Here is a 20,993-nt window from a genome sequence, read left to right as displayed (position 1 = left end):
CTATAGTATCCGCATTAACAGATACGCTACATATCTCCCTGTAATTAGCGTAAAAATACAGAGATCAGGAAGTAATAACCCCAAGGTGGTTATTTACCAATTTTACTCGAGAAACGAGTTCCCACGACCCGGTTCGTGTTAATGATCGAGGAAAGTTTGACGGATCGATAACGTTCGATAGTCGGTTGAATAGAAATTCACATCGATGGGATGCGAATGATTCCGCGATTCTTCTTACGTGTATTTACCTCGTCGCCCGATACAACGAACGCATCGATCTAACTGCGCCGTTGTTTCCTCGAGCGGTTCTTCCCTACTTCCCCCTTCCGATAACGCGAACCGGAGAAAAACAAATCGCATTGACGCAACTCGAGAGCTCTCGCAGGGGCTGCGAAACGTTTCACGACAACATCCGCGATAAACTTCTGAATCCGTGACGTGCGCGAGGCAATTGCGTCTGGATGGAGTACAGAGGTAACTGGTAAACGCTGGAATACGTATGGCTTCCGGTTCTTAGCCGCACGCTTCCGTGGAAATCGATACTGGTCGCGATAAACCGCGCCACGCTGTCCCGTTTACGAATGCGTGCGACTGGAATCGGTGCTCGAAGAGCGACGAGCAACGGAAGTGTTCGAGGATGGTCGAAGGAACTGTCGATCGAGAATGAACGCGTTCGAATCTATAGGATCGAGGGGAAGCGTAATGGTAGAGTTTGATTTATGGTGTTATCTGAAGTGTCTGTAAATCTTCCATCGACACTCAACTTAATCACCCGACTTAGCAGGGAATCCACGGTCTATCGATCTTTTATTGACACGAAACTTAATCCACGATTTTATCTCGGATCGATCCTCACTTTTTCGCCTCCTTTCTACTATTAATTTACAACTACGGCGACTCAGAACCCTCTGTCAACGATTAAACTTTTATCGACATTTCCATCGTTCGAGTGACGTTTTATTAACGTTTGATTGGAAACTTATCTTCTCTTTGAATATCAATGGTTGATTCATTTCTTCGAATCTTACTCAACTTACTTCATCTTACTCAACATTTTATCGATTGCATACTTCGATCGACTTGTTTCTGAGTTTAATCCGTATTTCATCGACCCTTCAGGCTTCGTTCTACCTTCAATCCTTTGGTCAATCACCTAGAATTATCTCATCAATTACACCAAGCGTTTTTCAACGTCTGTTTCATCGCTCGGCATTTAATTGAAACTCAAGAGACCAGCGAGCAAACGGGCAATCGATGTGAACAAATTCGCGAACCTGTCCTTACGAGATCGGCACTCGATCTCGCGCAATTATTTTTCTCGTTGTTATTTTTACAGAAAAAAAAGAAACAAATTTTAATGTATCTTTCCGTATCGCTGTGTCACGACCGTACACTAACATTTAGATAACCGCGATTCTGAGAATTTCTAGGAAAAATAATCACAGCTAATCGCAAGGGCAATAAAGGACGTATTCCTATCGAATCATTTGGAATAAATAAAACAACTATATTTTCATATATCTGCCGCCGTCGTCCAATGAAATTCTCGGTTAAGCCGTATCCAGTGACGGAAATAAAAAAAAAGCGTGGTTATCGACGGACGGAAGACGAAACCAGCGAGACGCGTCGAGCGATAAACGAGAAAGGGGCCACGCGCCACTGTGACGATCCACGCCATGTTCTCCGATCTCCGCGCGTCCATCGAAAAACGATCATGGCTGCACGGCGCCTAAGCATCTTTTTTCTCCACGGTGGACGACGATAACGCGTCGCGAACGATAACGTTCCGGGGCCAACCCCGGGCCAATAAATGCTGAGACTTTGCGCCCGACGGTCGCACATTCTACGCACTCGTTTCACGAAAATCACGCTTCCCGGTTCGGTTTTAGTTCCATTCTCGGTGAATCCTTCACTGGCGAGTTTCGAAATTTGAAGAATTTTGGAGAAGGTTCGGTTGGAAGTAGATCGTTCGCTGTTGGCGTGGTCAGTGACGATTCTGGACTGTCGTTGACACCGGATGTCGGTGGAGGTTGATTCAACTGCGTTCAACAATGAAAAAACAATCAACAATTCGTGTCGACTGCACCCGATGTTGAATACTAGTGACTGTAGTCAACGTAGGATGTCAGTGGTAACTGCACTCAACTCTGGATCTTACTGACAACTGAACTCAACACTGAATGAAACAGTAGTCAACATAAATTAGATCTTACATGGGATATCAGTGATGACTATACTCGATGCTGAATATCAGTGACTGAACTTAATATAGAACGTCTGTGGTAACTGCACTCAACTCTGGATCTTACTGACAACTAAACTCAACACTGAATGAAACAGTAGTCAACATAAATTAGATCTTACATGGGATATCAGTGATGACTATACTCGATGTTGAATATCAGTGACTGAACTCAATATAGAACGTCTGTGGTAACCGCACTCAACTCTGGACGTCACTGAAAACTGAACTTAAGATTGGACAGTAGTAACTGTAGTCAACATAAATTATATCCTACATGGGACACTGGTGTTGACTGTACTCGATGTTGAATATCAGTGGATATCACACAAAACTGAACTGAACACTGGATATCAGTGAATGTAGTCAACGTAGGACGTCAGTGGTAACTGCATTCAACTGGATATCACTGAAAACTGAACTCAACATTGAACAATTGTAGTCAACATAGGATATCAATGATAACTTCTCTCAACGTTGGATATCTCTGAAAACTAAACTCAACACCGAATAAAACAGTAGTAAACATAGGACATCAGTGACAACTGCACTCAACACTGGTATTCATTAATAACTCAACATTGAACAATAGTAACTTTAGTCAACATAAATTGTATACCACATGGGATATCAGTGATACCTCGAACGAGTATACGTACCGTGTGACTGCGAACCTTTCGCCATCGATCACTGTTGACAATTCCAACACTCTTCGTATTTCCACGCTGATTAGAAGCCATTAAAAAGCAATCAGCTTCCAGCACTGGTGTCCCAGCGATCATGGTACCGGGATAAAACGTTTCAGAGATTACAGTCTAGAGGTACGGTAACATCTTGAGACACCTGGAACCTGGTTGTGTAAGTGTGGACTTGTTCGTAAAAAATGTTGGACCGCAACGTTGTGCTGGTGCTGCGAACGAGGCAGGAGAGGACGGAGAGGCGGCTCAGGCACAAAAAGGAGGCGAATCCTCCACCGATGGAGCCACCTCCGCAGCTGTTGAATAACAATCACCTCTACCTCGACCTGAACATGAACTTCAGCGAGAACGCCAAGCAGCAGTCTGTTAGGATGAAAAAGGTTGGTCCTTCATCTTTGATCAGCGTTGATTAGTTTTGATAGCATTTAAAGGATTTTACGTATATTTAGGAGACCTTGTGCATCAACTTTGATAACTTGAGGATGATGATGAGAAACGTAATATCGAGGTAGAGTTTGAAACATTCTTTTGGCAGGGTAGTAACTAAGTATTTTATTAGTGGATTTCATTCGTCAACCTTGCCTTTTCTGAATGTTTCATCAACTGCGTGTCGACTGTAATTGAATTATAAATCTCCGTTTAAACTTGAAGAGCAGTTTCTTGTTAAAGCACTATGACCAAATTAATATCGCTACGAGTGTTAAGAAGATATAAATAGATTAAGTCTTGAATTGATATTCATGTAATATGATTCTAAATGAGTCGATTAGGATTGCGCTTGTTCCTTTTATCAATGCTAACGCAAATACGTCCGCAGATTACAATTATCATTCTTGTTTCATTTATCAAATTCGTATAAATTACGATACGAGGACAGCTCGTAAAAAATTAACAAATTGAAAGAACAACAAATTTTTTTCTTTTTTTTCTGTGACTCGTACAACCCCGTGGATCCAGTTTGTTATATAAATAAATTATCTTTTTCGAAACATACGCGATTACACTACCGCCAGGAACGATTAACGTCGAATCGTGTTCCCTGTAATTAATCGACGATTAACGATTAGCACTCGTCTCTTACGTATGCATCATGTTGTACATACATGATTCTGAGGTTCCTTATGTAAGCGTTGCGAATCGTTCGTATCACCATAAAATATGTAACGTGGATTATTTTACATAATGAGGGGGTTTAGAATAACTCGAGAGCAGGATGATGGAATATTTCCAAATTCTTAAGCAGCCAAGAAAATTAAAAATATAGAATGATAGAATAAGATTATTTAATAGCAATCGTAGCTGAGATTTCTACAAATTAGGTAGCTTGTTATCTCCATCGATGAATAACGTTTGGAGATAATATTCGAAGTTTAGGGGTTTCTATGGGCCTAGATCCCATCGCTAGGAATTGGACGACGTTTACTCTCACGAGAAGGAAAGCATGTTTTGCACTCGGAGGACGGGGTTTGCGCACTTTCTCCTACTTGCTTCGAAGCTATCGTGAGAGGATCTGCTTTGATGGAAAGGAGCGAAATAATTAGATTTAGAGGCGCACGGAGACAGAGATACCGGAAGAGCGACGACGTAACGCGTTTCGTAACTCGGTGACACTTCCGCGTGGTAGAACTTTCATTGGCGCGATTTACACGATTCTTCGTATATTGAACTTTCTTATCAATCAGCCAAAGATATAACAAATTTTAAATTGTAACGTATTTTCGAAATTTCAGTAAAAAAGAAATTGATATAATACGTTAATTGTCGTGGACAAGTCGATGCCTTAACTGACCTCCAGGTCAGATTATTTATTTAAGTAAAATTGTCGAGGACCACTCTGTAAACCATCACTACTTCCCACAAGTATTTCTCATGAAATTCTTAACAATCAAAAACAAATACCGTGTATTTGAAGCGATTCCATCTACGTTCCAAGATTAATACGATTATAAACGTTTGACGTTATACGTTGTCAACGATACGAACAATCTCCAATCCATCACTACTTCTCGCGGGTACTTCATTCAAGATTCTAGACGATTAAAAACTAACATCGCATATTTCAATGCGATTCGATCTATTTAAAACCAACGATTAATTACATTTTTGAGGCATTGACGTCTTTTACAGACGTCATTTCAATGCGATTCGATCGATGGGTCTTTCTCTACCTGCCGACGGAACGTGGACACGATTTATCGATCACGTGCAAAGATCACGCACTGATTGATGAATCGTAAAGTCAAATTGTGGAGGACCAGTCTTGGATCCACCACTACTTCCCAGAAACATTTTTAATATTGCCAAGGAATGAGGTCTGACTACACCATACACAAAGCTAAGTCACAGTATACATCAGCATTTGATTTGTGACTCGACGCTTCTGTGACCCATCACTACTTCTCAGGAATATTTTTAATATTGGAAAGGAATGAGGTCTGACTACACCATACACAAAGCTAAGTCACAGTATACATCACCATTTGATTTGTGACTCGACGCTTCTGTGACCCATCACTACTTCTCAGGAATATTTTTAATATTGTAAAGGATCGAGGTCTGACTACACCATACACAAAGCTATGCCACAGTATACGTCACCATTTGATTCGTGGCTGGACACCCCTCGAGCCCATCGCTGCTTCTTCTAAGGCTCTTACCGATTAGAAACGAACGTCACGTTTCGGCACGATTCGATCTCTATAAATCCCAAGATTAATAAGATAATCAACCCATTGACGTCATTATATTCTTTTCGATCGATCCTCGTATCTTCCTCTACCTGTGGAACATAGACGCGGTTTATCGATCACGTGCGGAGGTATAAGACATAAAGGAAGAGATTATCAGCGATGAAAGCTCAACGAAAGCGTCAGTCGTTTCGCGGACGGTGAAGTCAAATTGCCGAGGACGTGCAGCCCCCGTTGAACGTTCGGACGTCGCATGGGGAGAATCCCATGAATACCTGAGGCTGTTGACTGTAAAGACGTCCTACAAGTTCGCCCCCACGTCGTTGGTGCGTTATTTCAACGTCGCTTCTGCCGTTTGTCCGAGGCACACGTCTGCGCCCTTTAAATGTACGTCCTAGTCAGAAAGAGTCGGTGTTCACGAGACTCTAATCCCGTCTGTGCCGTAAGTAGGAAAACTCGGTTAGTTCTGAGTGATATCTTAAGAATGACGATCGACGTTGCGTTCGCGTGTGACATTACGACAGTGCTTCTTGGGGATTCGTGGACGATTTGTGGACGTGTCCATGGAATGTGAGTGAGAAAGAATAATGCCAGTGTGATCGATTTTTTCGCTTGGGAAATTCTTTTTTAACGCTTGTGCCCCGCGAATGGCCGGAACGGCGATTTGGTAATTTCGACGAAGCATTCATTTATTGGTTGAATTTTCGTTTGGTTGAGAAGTTGCGGAAGAGTAACTCCGGAGAAAGGATTTTTGGTCACGGTTTTGTTTCGCCGATTGTAATTAATGCTGGGCGGTATTCGTTTGCTTGTGTAATTACGTGTAGCAATTTGGAAGCTTCGGTAGTTAGGTTCGTTTGTGGTTTAATTTAATTAGTTTAATTTTCAGTTTTTCTTTGTTAATTTTTTTATTTCTTGTAGTATCTACTTTTATCCCAAATTCTTTTATCACGTAATGGGTAATACGTAATTTATTTACGTATAGATGAACATTCTTTTCGTGAAGATTCACTTTAAAGCTTAAGTAGTCCACAGTGGTTTCGGTAAAAAAGAAACGATTGAATCGAGTAGAAATCTCGCGTGCTCCCCTAAACATCATTTATTACATTAATTCCTTCTCCGTCGATAATACTTATCTGCCCATTACGTAACCGCAAATTAAACTTACGCAATGCTTACATAAACAAAACCGTAAGCAGTCGTACTTATCGGAAATAGTGCTTTGCAATCGTTTAATGAGCGCCGTAATTTGTTCTATTTCTATACGAGTACCGAATTTGCCACGTTCGATAAAAATATCGCCAGATAATAATTACTAGATTCGTCCAACAAGTAATTCTATTTAATATAATTATCTAATTGTAACGTCGTCCGACGATTACGCCATTTCTTCGCTACACCGCGATGAAGTTACTACTTGAAAATATTTCGTTGCACAATCGATCGATGGCGTCGTAATTGCCGAAGCTTTTTCATCGCGATTGCCCTTCGAATGTTTACTCAGAATTCCCCCTTGAGCATATTTTCCGTAACGTAATTGTCGCGTTACGAGACGTTTTGATTAATTATGAATTCACGATGCGTAGGTACAAGATAGGATTCAATCCTCATAAATATTCTCGGTTCGCGATTGCACCACTCTGTGCTTTCAGAAAAATTCGCACGAGGGAAGAATCGTTGAATAAGCTAGACGCAAGTCCCGACCGGTTGTAGGGGCTAGAAAAATAGGCGCTCGCTTCGCGAATCTTTTTTCCATGGTTGCTTGATGCATTCACTGATCGCTGTTTCCATTGGAATTTTTCCGTGGAAATGGGCCACGGTCAGAAAAGTTTGAGAAACGCTCGTTCAGCAGGAGAAAGGGAAACGCGCGTTTCCTCGGTAAGGACAAGTGGAAAACCATAATTACGTTGGCGCACCGTCTAATTAACATTGCCAGGGACGAAACGCGTCTTCTGTCCGACATATCGTGACGAATTAATGGGGCATACGGTAATCACGATCCGTCGATCCTTCCGAAGGATTTATGCTCGGTGATCTCCGCGGGAAGATCATTGTTCCGTGGAGATACTTCTATTAATTTCACGCACGCTGGCTTCGAATATTCGTCGACGATGTATCGTTGGATCGTGGGGATATACGAGTCCGGTGATTCGCTTTAGGCTGATTTTCTTCGAATGGATTTATCCTGGTCTTGATCAAAGCGAAGCAAACGAAAATAATTGTTATCCGTTGATCGATTTCAATATACAAATAAGCTGTAACGAAACGTTGTCTTTCTGTTTTCCAACGTTAGTCACGCTAATTTTTATCACGTTTGACACTGACAAGCATCTCTCTCTTCTTAATTTATATTTATTTCTCATCCGTTGCAATTTCAGTTCGCATACGCGAGTTTGCACAGCTGTAACGTCTAAAAAAAGAATGTTGAAACGAATTGCAGAATACCAGCGTTGCGGTTGAGAAATTTACAAACAAGATTCCCTACGCAGCCTTAATTAACGTGCCAATTTATCGATTTTATATTTTACTATAAATATTTTAATCTATATTTATTTCGACTCGTCGATGTATGATACAAGTCTCCCTACAAGTTTCAGTCGACGATGGGAAAGTGAAAAGTTTTAGAGTATCGGTTAAAGAGTATCGATGGAGTATTAGGCAATTTTACGATCATAACTCACGTGGACGTCATTTTTTCCATGAATATGTTAATTCTCATTGTCCCTTCGACTCGGAGAGGTTACGTGATCCGTTTGCACGCTGTAATTGGTTAAATGACCTACTGATTTAGCATTTGATTAATCAACTCGTTCCCGCCGTTGAAAGGTATCGTTGTCTTTTTATGCTGCACTAATGTTCCCCATTTTTCTGCTGTCAAGCAAATCCTGGCGATAACCTCGTGAAACAAATTTGCGCGACAATTTGTTATATAATTGCACACGTACCAATATTTCCAGTTCTGCGAATGCAAAGCTGATCTCCTACCACGATTCCCATGATTATTCGCAATTGATGAATGTTAGAATATTCTGGTTTACGGAATCGTTTGGTCGTTTTGCGTTCTACTTTACTGATAGATTCTTTCTTTGATAGATTCGAATTGATATTGGTGCAAAAATTCCCTTGGCTGAAAATTTACTCGAGTGATGATTCGTTCGATCAAAAACCTATTCAAGTGGATTTTCACTTGGGTAAAAACTTATTCGAGTAAAAGTCCACTTGAATTCAAACTTATTTGCGTGGAAATCTATTCGAATAAGAACTTATTCAAGTGAAAATTTATTCGATTAAGAAGTCATTCGAGTGAAAGTCCACTCGAATTAATACTTATTCGAGTGAAAACCCTCTTAAATACAAGCTTATTCGACTAAAAATCCACTCGAATAAAACCTCGTACAACTAACATTGAAATTCTGCTACATAGAGCTAAACTGCGACGTGTCCGAAGAGTTTTGGCAAAACCTCTAGTGAAAAATGTATGGTCGTGCTGTGACAGGATGCATTGTTTGTGTATTGCGCCACGTGGTCGTCCACGGCGCGTTAAGGAGGTCGCAAGAACTAATCGGGATCGCAGAAACGCAGGGAAAACCAGTATATTATATAAACCACCCCACACGCGCGGCGCAATTACGCGCGTAACGATGACGAAATTACAAGCAACGAGGTCGTCCTTAGAGCTGCGCGCCGATTTTATTGGTCATTCGCGTCTTCCAATCACGAGGATCGCGGTCCTGTCGAGCGATCGTAGATCGATAAAACTTACGTTTGCCTCGGTATCGCGAGGCTACCTTGAGTGAACCTTTCCCCTGTCGTTCGCAAATGTCGCGATTATGGCGACCGTTTGTCACCGGTTGTTTTTCTCGTTACGTAATTATACTCCAATGCAGTCGTTAAAGTGTACCTAGAACGATCGACGGGCATTTGGAGGAGAATTTTTAGACGAGTCTAGGTCGACTCTATCGGGTTAATATTTGATCGAATCTGTGTCACGCGTCTAGGAGAAAATTGAGAGGGAAACTAAAGGGAAGAGAAAGAAACATAGAGGGGAAATTAAAAGAAAAATGAAACAATGCTACTCCGTTCATTAAATCTCAACGAATAATCCTCTGTTCCAAGCCTCGCTCGGCCCACTAGTAAGCTTCGCAAAGCTCTAATCGCCACCTCGTTAGATTGCCGTTGTCTCCGCGTTCGTAACTCAACTTTGGACTCTATCTCGAGCTGACCCACGTCAACAGTTAATTAACTGCCATAGTTACGAGCCGAAGCGCCCAGCTACGCGTAATTAGCGCGTGAAAAGTGTCCGCGGTGCACGAGATGCGCTCTATTATCGTTAGGCCGTTCAACGGCGGCCACTGTTCTCGCTGCTAGGCGAGATATCTCGTTCGAGTTGCATAAGAAAAGTCAGAGATTCGTCCTAGAAGACGAGGAGGTTGCTCCGGGAGGTTGTAGCGCCTTCGTGGTTGGAGTTTTTTTTATTCTGTATGGTGTAACAGCCTTCTTTACCTAAGAGTCGTCCTTGAAGGCTACCAGCTGGACATTCCTCGACAGAGTATGGAATGGCTAAGGCTATCAGTGGTTGGATAAAAGGCTGGATAGAAGGCTCGAGGCATGATCCTTTCTCTTTCTCGGTTCTCCAACTTTTCTTCAGCCCTCAGAGGTATCCAAGCTGTAGGAGCATGGACATGGACTTTCCAGACAATTCAATATATATATATCAAAATATTTATACAAACATACACTTGGAAAGATCAAACTTACCATTTAATTTGAACAAATTTTTACAATGGAGGGTACGAATACTTATGGGACTGAAGAATGGGAATAATCGTACGTAAAGACTCGCGTATGGATCCAGTGCTTAAATCAGACACACACTTTGATAATCCAAGCTAAGCCAAGTTAAGCCACCTTTTCATCAGTACTAGTCACCAGACCCCAACGTAGAGAGATGCTGTCCCAGTGATAACGAAATGAACAGGTCCTCCTAGCTCCCAGACACCACTTCCTTTTCCAATACCTTCCTCTTTCACATCCTGAGACTATTACAGTCACCAAACCCCACAGCAGGAGAATCTTACCCACAAACCTACTCTATCAATCCCTAATCCATGAAAATTCTTCATGAACAGGTTCCTCAAACTCTCAGACACCGTTTCCTCTTCCAATTCCTTCTTCATCCCCATCCTAAGATCATTACAGTCACCAAACTTCATAATAGAAAAATCTTACCTACAAACCTATCCTCTATCAATCCCTGATCCATGAAATTTCTTCTTGATCAAGTCCTCCTACCTTCCAAACACCACTTCCTCCCCATTTCCTCCCCTCTCTCTCCCTTTTCGCCAACCCATCCCAAAACCCTCGCGCGAACCCCTTCGAGCCCGCTCCCGAATCGCTTCTGGACCTTGCGTAACGCGTTTCTGTCCAAGTCGAAGTCGGCCACCTAGCAAGGGGGACCCCTCGAGCCAAGCCTTGCGGCTCACCGCACACCAGGTCCGTTCGGGGCGCTCGTGTTACGCCCACGTACTCGTTGCAGCGTCGTCAGACCGTGGTCTCAGTCGGGTACCAAGATACCGCGTAGAACTCGTCCTCCTGCGAACCTGGTTAACGCGTTAACGCGCGTGGAGGGGCGTTGGTACGCTCCTCCCCCTGGTGTCCCCCAGGTGCATTTTTACGCGAGCATTTAGTACTGCTCGGAGCACCGTTTGGCTCGCAGTGCCGCGAGCCGTCGCGAGGTGTCCTTCACTTTTTTCCTTCCGCGTCAACTTGGACCTCTCTCATCGACCGGCGATCCTCGTTTACCGAGCGCGAGAACCGCGGAAGCCTTTTACGCTGGTGAAATTCTTGGATACGGGACCCGAGGGAGGCTTTCGCGCCGGTGAACTCTCGGACACTGGACCTGGGGTTGGTTTGGAAGGTCTATGCCGAGGTCGCGGTAGGAATTTCGTCGTCGGGTAGTCCGAGACTCTCGCGACCTGTTGATCCGGTGCGTTCCTTGAGTATATACGGTCAGTTTTATAAATATTCGTACCCTTTGTATCTATAGAAGAAACTTGTTTAAACCAAATGGTAGGTTTGATGTTTCCAAGTGTGTAGTTACATGTATAAGATTATTCGTGTGTGTATATATATATAGTCAGTCCCCGTTTGTATTCGTACCCTGCATGTCTATTGAAGACATTTGAGTAAATTAGATTGCAGGTTCGGTGTTTCCAGATAAATGTTTCGTTATAAATATATGGCGTAGGCGAAGTTTATTCGTGTATACAGGGTGTCTCAGCTAAAGGAGGCCACCTTAATATCTCCTTTATTTATAATCATTTTTATCAAAGTATTTATAGCATAATTTAAATGGTGTCGATGGAGGATTACCATAGAAGAAAGTTTCTTTTTTTATAAATATATGTTTATAATGAAAAATTGATTTGGAATCGTCGAGCCTATCGTTGAATTCAGACAAATTTCTTCAGTAGACATAGAGGGTATAAATATTCATAGGACTGACCGTATTTCTTCAATGGGCATAAGTAGTACGAATATTTATGGGGTTGACTGTGTAGGTCGAAGTGAATCTTCGAGCAGTAGGCGTGTGTGAGACTTTCGTAGAGGGAGGAAGTGATCGTGAATTATTCTTGGGATGGTAGATGGGCCTGGGTAGGATCCTGAGTGGACTCAATCTCCAACGGAGTCCCAGTGTCCTATTAAACCTTCCACCAACTTGAGAGAGAAAGGAGGTCAAGAATACCGAGTAGACTCTATCGAGTAGAGTCCGATAATTCCCAACAGAAGATTTCTTGATATCGAAACTAGGGAATCAGGAGAGTCCAAGTGTCCTATTAAACCTTCCACCATGTTGGAAAAGAAAGGAGGTCAAGAACCCTGAGTAGTGACTCTATCGAGTATAAAGTCCGACAATTCCCAACGGAGGATTTCTCGCTATCCAAGCTAGGGAACCAGGAGAGTCCAAGTGTCCTATTAAACCTTCCACCATCTTGAGAGAGAAAGGAGGTCAAGAATACCGAGTAGACTCGATCGAGTAGAGTCCGATAATTCCCAACAGAAGATTTCTTGATATCGAAACTAGGGAACCAGGAGAGTCCAAGTGTCCTATTAAACCTTCCACCATCTTGAGAGAAAGGGTGTCAACAATCCCTCCGCTTGAGAGACCAGCGGACAGAGGCAACTAAAGCTTCTCCGATCTCGGTCCTCGTCGACCCAGGATTCCTTCCCCGGCACCTCGAAGGTTCAACCCGCACCGTCGCCACGCATCCCGGCGTTCCTTCGAGGATACCCCCCGCGACGGGGATCCCCCGAGCATGACTGGAAATTGCAACGAAACGAGGCGTCCGAGCGGATCGTCAGCGCGGTCGTAAAGTGCCTTCCCCGGGAGTCGAGCGACCGCAGACTCGAGCCCGGCCTCTGGAACCGGTCGGTCCGCGTACTCTCAGGCGTCTCCATTTCAAAACCGTCGACGGGGCGACGCCGGGAAAGGGAACTGGCGGGAAAAAAGACGCTGAAACGGCGGGGAGGGGGGGAGCGTTGTCGGATTATCCGCGGGCAGACCGATCGGACCTAGAAAGCGAGTTCTTCTAAGGTTTCCGCGGGTGGCTGAGGAAGCCACGCTGTGGACAGCCGGGCCTAGCCGGCAGAGAGAGACGCCGCGCGTCGTCGTTCATCCTCGCCGAAGATTCGACCTCTCCTACCAGCGCGTTCTGCCCCCTACCGCGCCCGAGGATGGATCGCAACGAGAGCGCAAACGAGGGCGGAAGCTCGCCGGACACTGTGATCGGTCGGTCCTCGTCCGAGGAGGACCGGAACAGGCAAGGTTGCACCACTTCCGGCGAGTACGTCACCGTGGGCGACAGCAGCTCCAGCTTGGACACGTTGAACAGCGCCGGTACCGCGGCCGCTCCACCAGGAACCGAGGACAAGAAGAGGGGACGATTCGGGGCGCTGAAGAACAGCTTTCGCAAGGAGGGAGGGCTGTTCAAGATCAAGAAGAAGAACAAGAACGCGGACGAGGCGTGCGCCGAGAGGGAGACGGATGTTGACGATAAAGGTTCATTGACGGGAGTGGCCATCCGGGGAATCGTAGTGATTTCACGAGGGGTTGAGGCTTGACGCGATTGTGACGTGGGGTTTACGATGACGATTGGCGGGTGGAAGTGATTGGAGTTGACGTAAGGATTCCGAAGGGTGACTTGATTGCGTAGGGTGACACGAGAAAGTGGGTTTGTAGGAGGCTGACTCGTGATTTTATTTTCGTTGAAGAATTCAGTTGGTTTCGTGTATATTCGCCTAGGTTTATATTTTTGTTTTGGAAATGTTGACGTACAGTGGGTCCCGTAATTATTCGTACCTTTTATGTCTATTAAAAGAATCTGTTTAAGTGAAATGATAGGGGTTTGATATTTTCTAATGAATATTTAATTATTAATGCGTACAAGCGTGAAGATTATTCGGTTGTGGAGAAAGTCCGTGCTTATTGTTTAATTTAGACAGATTTCTTTAACAGACATACAAGATGCGAATCTTTATGAGACTGAATGTATATGAACATCTGTTGGGCTCCTTGATAGATGCACGTGATTCGTGACGATTAATAGGATCCCGAGGTCCCTAAATGTACTCTTGACCGCGATTGTGTAAAAAAGTAGCACAAAGTAGCTACTCCTTGTAATTTAAAACTAGTCGGGATGATTAATAATTTCTGCAGTTAATCCATTACATTCTGATCTAGTCTTTAAATTAAATGTTAGAATGATCTCTCCCATTCTGAATTTTGTCTATTTATTTGTAGAACACAATTTCCGTCGCCTAATCTATTTAATTCCGATCTATTCTTTAAATTAATTAGCAGAATAAGGTCCATTTTGAAATTTTCTATTTATTCCTATGAACATTATTTCATTTCTGTCTTCTGTTCTCATGGTCACCTTCGGACCATTTCGTTCTTCGGTAGGTGTATGTGACTGGTGTCGTTCGATGAAGTGTAAACTTCTTTAATAGACATTCGTACGTCCACCGTCACGGTACTTAACCAGCGAATGATCGATGTAACGAGTCTTGACATTTACGAAGGGATTAAGATTTTAATCGTCTATCTCCTCGGTATCTCTGCTATTACGAGAATCCATAGAGCTCGTTAATTATGATGGATTTATGCAACCGACTTCTTTCTGCGGAGCCGATTTACATGAGATTTGCATCGTTTTGCGACAAGAAACGTTCGATTAAATCGTCACTCTTTACGCTCTGCTAAATTCGTGGTTGAATTCGTCGAATTTCTGTATCGTCAGAATGTGTAATCGAAACTGACGGTTTATTTTATTGGCAACTAGATAATTTTTTTTTTTTTTTTTTTTGGATCTACAAAGTTATTCAGTGTCGACACGGCTTCGACATCCAATCACCAAATCCTCCAACGAAACGTGAAATTAAAGGATTGTGTAGTTTAATGCCATACAAGTCACTCTCATAAGTCGAATGACAGGATTCACGTTTCCAAATAAATGATTCATTATGAATAGACTTCAGACATGTGAATAAAAAATTTATAATACAAAATTTAATTTGAAACATCGAACCAATAATTTAGACAAATGTCTTCGATAGGCATATCGTAAAAGGTACGAATACTTATGGGATTGACTGTGTATTACGAGCAGTGGGTTCCGAATTTGTCGAGTCTAACTGTAGCTTCATAATACTATCAGCGAATCTCCCCATGGCACATCGACTAAAAAACTAACCGAATTACCATCTACCAGCTATCGAAGTTCCACCTCGTCAAACCCCAAAACACCTCCAGAATCCAATTCATCTCCGATCCTCGTTCTTCCAACGCAGCCTCCCATAAAAATCCTTCAACCTTCCATCTCTCCTTCCTTTATTAACACGTTGGTTGCCACAGAAATGGGTGACGGCACTTTTCATCCAGGAACTAAAAGAATTAATTCCAACCTGGTTAAATATTGACGTTAAAAAATGAAATACCGTGACGAACGTGAAATCATCCAATTTTCGATAGTCTCGCGACAAGATTTCATTTTGTAGACATTCTCGCGAGCTTTAGCTTAGCAGCGAACGTGTTGACACGTTTTCATTAACCTAGAGACGAAATTTAAGATACATTTAATCCCGCGGACGTTTCCAAAGGAATCGGTGTGGCAGTCAACGTGTCGTACCCTCCTTCTATTAAACCACCATCCGAAATGCGAGTAATCATCGATCATTCGCGAATCGTAAACGCGGCGATACGTTCCTGATTGACGGGACCCGCTCTTCCGCCGCAGAAACGGCCGGCAAGAGGATCCAGGAAGCGGAGGACGAGGGCAAGGCCTCGACCCTGAAGAAGAAGAAGAAGTCGAGCTCGCTGGTGCGCAAGCTCAGCCTGAACAAATTTCGCCTCTCGTCGGATCAGGAGCGGCGACAGACCCAGGAAGGTGGCGACAGCAGCCGTTCACAGAGCCAATCGTCGCAGGAGTCGCCCAGTCTGTCGGACAGCCCGTCCAGGATCACGAGGAAGGGGCAGGAGACGGAGGTGATCAGCGGGAAGGAGAGGCTCGAGGAAAGGAGCGAGGCCGGGACACGTGACGAAAAGGAGAGGGAGAGAGAGAAGGGCGAGACGTGGAAATCGGAGAAGCTGCTCGAGAAACCGGTGAGCACTGTCACCGTAGTGCAGCGCAGGTCGCCGTCGTTGACCATCAGGAGCTTTTCCAAGATCCAGCACGGTGAGCGATCACTATCTGATCGGGGATCCGCCTCGTCCCGCTTAGTCGATCCTTCCTGCGTTTTCATGAACTCTTAAGGACTCTTACAAGTGACTTGGTCCCTCTTCGGGCCCTCTTCGGGGCTTTCCTTATCCTTTTTTCGGGTTCCACGCTGGTGGTTGAGATTAGGCAGAGCTAGCTCCCGACAGCTGAGGTGGATTCTGCTTGACCTTTTGGGGGAGTTGATAGAACTGAGTTGGTAGAGTCGGGTAGTGACATCCCTCTGGTTCGGTGTCCTTTGTGTGGGTAGCCTTAAGCGGGTGCGAGAGTTTTGCTTACTTGGCCTAGAGACTGACCAGTGCTTCCGTAGGCTAGCCTTTGAAACAAGTCCCTTTTGCTTAGAACAGTAACATATTACAAATTACATATTTTACTTGACACAATGCCGATGAACACAGAGACAACAGTTCTCAGGACTCTTAGAATCCCTTATGCTTGGAACAGCGACATCTTACAAATTACATATTTTACTTGACACAATGCTGAGGAATCCCACAGATTCCACATCCCTGCGATTGCTACCTTTAAAAGCTCCCAAGCCTCCAAGCCTCGAAACTCAAAAACTCCCATCTTCACCATCTCCTCAAGCTATACTACCAAGAACCGAACACGTCCCCAAACAAAACCCTGCTTCGTCAAAGAATCCTCCAAGCGATCAAACTCTATCAAACTCACCACCTTCCACAAATCTTAAACACCAATCGCACCGAAGCTTGCGCCCCGTCACCCCCTTGGAAATGCAACCCCTCTATGCCTGCGCAGATCCGAAGGCCCCGGAAAAGTCGCCCCTGGCCGAGGAGCGACGGAGCTCGACGCTTCCCTACACCATCTCGAAATGGCCGGAGCCGAAAGCCGCGAAGCAGCCTGAACCCGCGAGGAAGTCGAAGTTGAACGCGAAGTCGGAGTCCGAGAGCGGAATCCGCGCGAAGTCGTCGCCCCACGAGGTGCGCAGGAAGTTGTCGTTGCTGGAGGAGAAGCGCGCGATCTTCCAGCGACGGTTGTTCGAGACCACCCAGGACTCGGACTCCAGCGAGACGGTGATCGCCGTCAGCCTGGACGACGAGGACGGCAGGACCCCCAAGGACGAGGAGAAACGCGAGGCGCAGACCAAGAAGAAGGCCAGGCACATCAGCGTGAAGAAGTTCGACACGTTCTCGACGTTCGAGGGCACGTTCGACGAGGAGACGGGGGTCGGTTACCTGGCCGGCATCGAGGAGGACTACACGGAGAGCTACGATCGTCAGAACCACGAGTACCCGGCGCACCCGGCCACCATGGGTCCGATGGTCGGCGCCACCGGCGAAACCGCGGAGAAGAGCAAGGTCGTCAGTCAGGACAGCACGGTGAGAGTTTGCTGAGAGATACTCGCCGAGATACTCGCCGAGATAGTCGACGAGATACTCGTAGTGATTCGTTGAAAGGGGTTTGGTAGTTGTAGAGAAAATTTTAGGTAGATTGCAGAAGTCGATACTGGTGACGTTCTTCCGTTTGGAATGAACCCGAACACGACTTGGTTCGAGACGGTTTGGTATGTTTACTTTCGAGTGAGTACCTCTTGATTGGATATAAATGAGGGAAGTAGTTTTGCCGATGTGCGAGTTCATCGGGCATATCGTAGTATTTATTCGTCCTCTTTGGAGTTTTGGATGTTTGATAAAGTTTTTAGCGTTGTTGCGATGATACTTGATGCAGGAGTATTTAACAGCTCGTTGTGGAAATAGATATTCGCGTATCAGTATCTGTCGGCTGCGAAAGGTGACACTTGAAATTTATGTTGCGACTTGTCGCCGCTGGTCGGAGATATCGTACGTTGCACTACTTGCTCGGGCAGTAGTTGTTCACGTGTGCTCAGATAAGGGTACGATTCTTTAATATTTTCGGCGAAATTTTAATGTCTCGATGTTTGTTGTAAATATTCTATTATAAATTGTATCGAACGTTATGATAGAACATTTTACATTTTAGGATATTATAATACTTTGAGACAATATTTAATATTTTATGATATTCATATCATATGCATCATAAATATCATAAAATTACGATGATCAAATATTATAATATTTTGTATATCGAAGCACTGAAGCACAACTTTACTGTACTACTTTCTGCCATTATTTAACCAAAATTCGAACCACAATCTTTTCTCAAATTTCGAAATTTCTGACGAAATTAAGCAAAACAATGTCATTACTCTCGACTTGACCCAGTTCAACTGAAAAAAACGACAACCGAAAGATAGTTTCAAGCGTGATCGGAAACCGTACACCGAGGGAGCACATCGATCGTTCATTTTTCTCGCGAGCCACTTGCTACTCGATCGCGATATTCGCTGTATCTTTACGTAATCAGCGGTTTTCCTTTCTCGATGTCGGCCTTCTCCTGTCGCGCGAGTCTCAAAACCTTCTCACGCGGAAAAACTTGCCTTTTGAAATTTCAAAATTATTTCAATTAATCGTCGTTTCAATAATAATATTAACATATAAAACCTCCCCCTTTTGAAATTCGAAAATCATTCGAATTAACCATCATTTCAAATAGTTACCTCGACCAAATAGTTACCTCTAATCTTCATTCCAATAATAATAATAATAATAATAATAACATAGAAAAACTTCCCCTTTTGAAATTTGTTGTTTCCAATACCTATTATTTCAACTGAATCGATATCATTTCTCTATCTAAATAACTGCGTTGAAAATACCGATCCCAAATAAATCATTTCGTGTAGTTATCACATATTTTCGACCCAATTAAAATGCACAGGTCTGGTTACTAGTATACGTTTCAGAATCCGTTTTTTTTTTTTTCTATCGCTCAACCTCGTTAGATTACCGCGGTCCTGGGTTGCGGTTCCGTTCGATCCGAGCTGCTCCTTTCCTTTTGTCCAGCCGCGTCGTTGTGTTTTTCGCTAGCCACCGCGCTCTAGCCGAGGTTCGAGTTACAATATAGTGGTTTCGCGTGCTCTATCTCGTTCTCGACGCTCTCGTCTGCGAGAAGCTTAATTGGAGCACGGCCGACGTCTCGAGAGGGAAACGCGGCCGACGGTCTCAGGCTTCGCAGATTTAACGAGAATGAGACTGGGAGCAAAGACTGAAGAATATTTGCGGGTGGAAACGGAACACAGGGTATATCTCGCGATTAAGGGAGAAGACAGATTCGGACTCCAAGTGTTCGTTGGGATATTTCATTTTATAGAGAAGACTTTATATAATGCTTTTATCGCTTTAAGAATATTTTAAGTGTGTTTCAAAGTAAATTTAGCAATTCTTTTCAATTCATTTCAAAGAGAAATTTCTGCGATATTCCTCCCTTAAGAGGGCAAGCCACCTTGGATGCGAGCTGTGTTTGATCATTTTTGTCGTGGGAACAATCGACTCAATAGAAGATCTTCAATAGATAGAATTTTTAATTACGTTTCTGAAATAAAATGGCCACGCTTTTAATAACGATGCTTTCAATTCCCCTCGATTTAAGAACCAAAATTGTAATTCAAAATTGACACACTTTCCAACGGATCTCGCTTGATCGACCAAAAAAATTACTTCACGTTAATTCGTGTAGCCCATTCAAAGACTCCATTTTATTTACCGACCCACGAGCGTACCTCGAACGAAATATGGCCTCCGTCATTTACATTTTACAAGGGCCATAACTGGCGTCGGATACAGCCCACCGTGTTATAACGTTATACAGACACATGGTAGCGATACGGCTTCCTTTTATAGCGGATTATTATTACCATCGACTTTATGGGTAAGGCTCCACGCGCTGCGTTTTCCATGGCGGGATTATCCCTCACGCGTGCAACCACACATGCCGTAGATCGTGTTTCTTGTCGTCGTTTTATTCTCGCAATGACAACAGTGTAATCATTCCATTTTTTTCTTTAAACAGTTCCTGTAGAGTGGTCTCTGAAGTAGTTCTGTGGATGACCGGGGTAAAATATTAGGTCGTCCCATAAGTTTTATATTATGTCCCCACCTTTCTGGGATAGTCGTTATACCGCTATAAAATTTCTGTAGTTTTCTTTTTTTATTAAGACGATATTATTACCGAGACGATTCTGAACCAGAGTTTCCTTTGCAAAAATGTCGGATGGTGCTTCGTTTTTGAGTTATTAATCGAGTTAGTGAGTTATCGAGTTAGTTATTTTTGCAAAGGAAACTCTGGTTCAGAATCGTCTCAGCTACCCCACCATTGGTTCTTTCGCCAATTCTGGGACACCCTGTACAATAGGTCAAGTAACAGTCCTTTTACATGAATTTTATGGCGCTTTTGTTTCGTTTACTTACCCGGATCTCTGGAATATTTCCATTGCACGTTCAAACTTTCAATGGGGTCATGAATCCTTTGAGAACATTCTGGGTGCTTCTAGACTCGTTTACGTAGATTTCTGTTGTTCCAAACCTCTTCGCTATAAATAGCTCTCTGTAAGCAAAAATGAAAAAAATTGATTGAATGGGTTTCTCGATGCCTGATATTGGAATATAAACAAATCGTCGTTCCGGGCTTGTGGAATTTAAAATCCCAACTTTACAAAGTTATATTCAGTTATATTCATTTATATTATTCATTAGCCACAACACTCTGAAAT

General features: G+C 43.6%; 1 protein-coding gene across 7 annotated transcripts in view; it reads left to right on the top strand.

The window, feature by feature from the left end:
* Nucleotides 1–20,993, top strand: part of LOC128887313 (ras-related protein Rab-32) — a 35,900-nt gene that overhangs the window by 9,957 nt on the left and 4,950 nt on the right. The window contains exons 1-4 of one of the 7 annotated variants that reach the window (XM_054143092.1): nt 11,278–11,610; nt 12,269–13,683; nt 15,920–16,357; nt 17,159–17,739. The exons of 2 other annotated variants lie outside the window; for them this stretch is intronic. In XM_054143092.1, the coding sequence (XP_053999067.1) occupies nt 13,359–13,683; nt 15,920–16,357; nt 17,159–17,739 (1,344 nt within the window). In that variant the 5' untranslated portion in view covers nt 11,278–11,610; nt 12,269–13,358. Of the gene's footprint in view, nt 1–3,110; nt 3,321–5,997; nt 6,070–11,277; nt 11,694–12,184; nt 13,684–15,919; nt 16,358–17,158; nt 17,740–20,993 lie in introns of those variants that run through there. 4 more of the 7 variants (XM_054143081.1, XM_054143073.1, XM_054143111.1 and 1 more) reach the window with 4 other exon arrangements.

Source organism: Hylaeus anthracinus, unplaced genomic scaffold, assembly GCF_026225885.1.
Source record: "Hylaeus anthracinus isolate JK02 unplaced genomic scaffold, UHH_iyHylAnth1.0_haploid 0, whole genome shotgun sequence".
NCBI classification, from domain to species: Eukaryota; Metazoa; Arthropoda; class Insecta; order Hymenoptera; family Colletidae; genus Hylaeus; species Hylaeus anthracinus.
The sequence above is the reverse complement of the archived record's forward strand: the minus strand, read 5'-3'. Positions and strand labels throughout refer to the sequence as shown.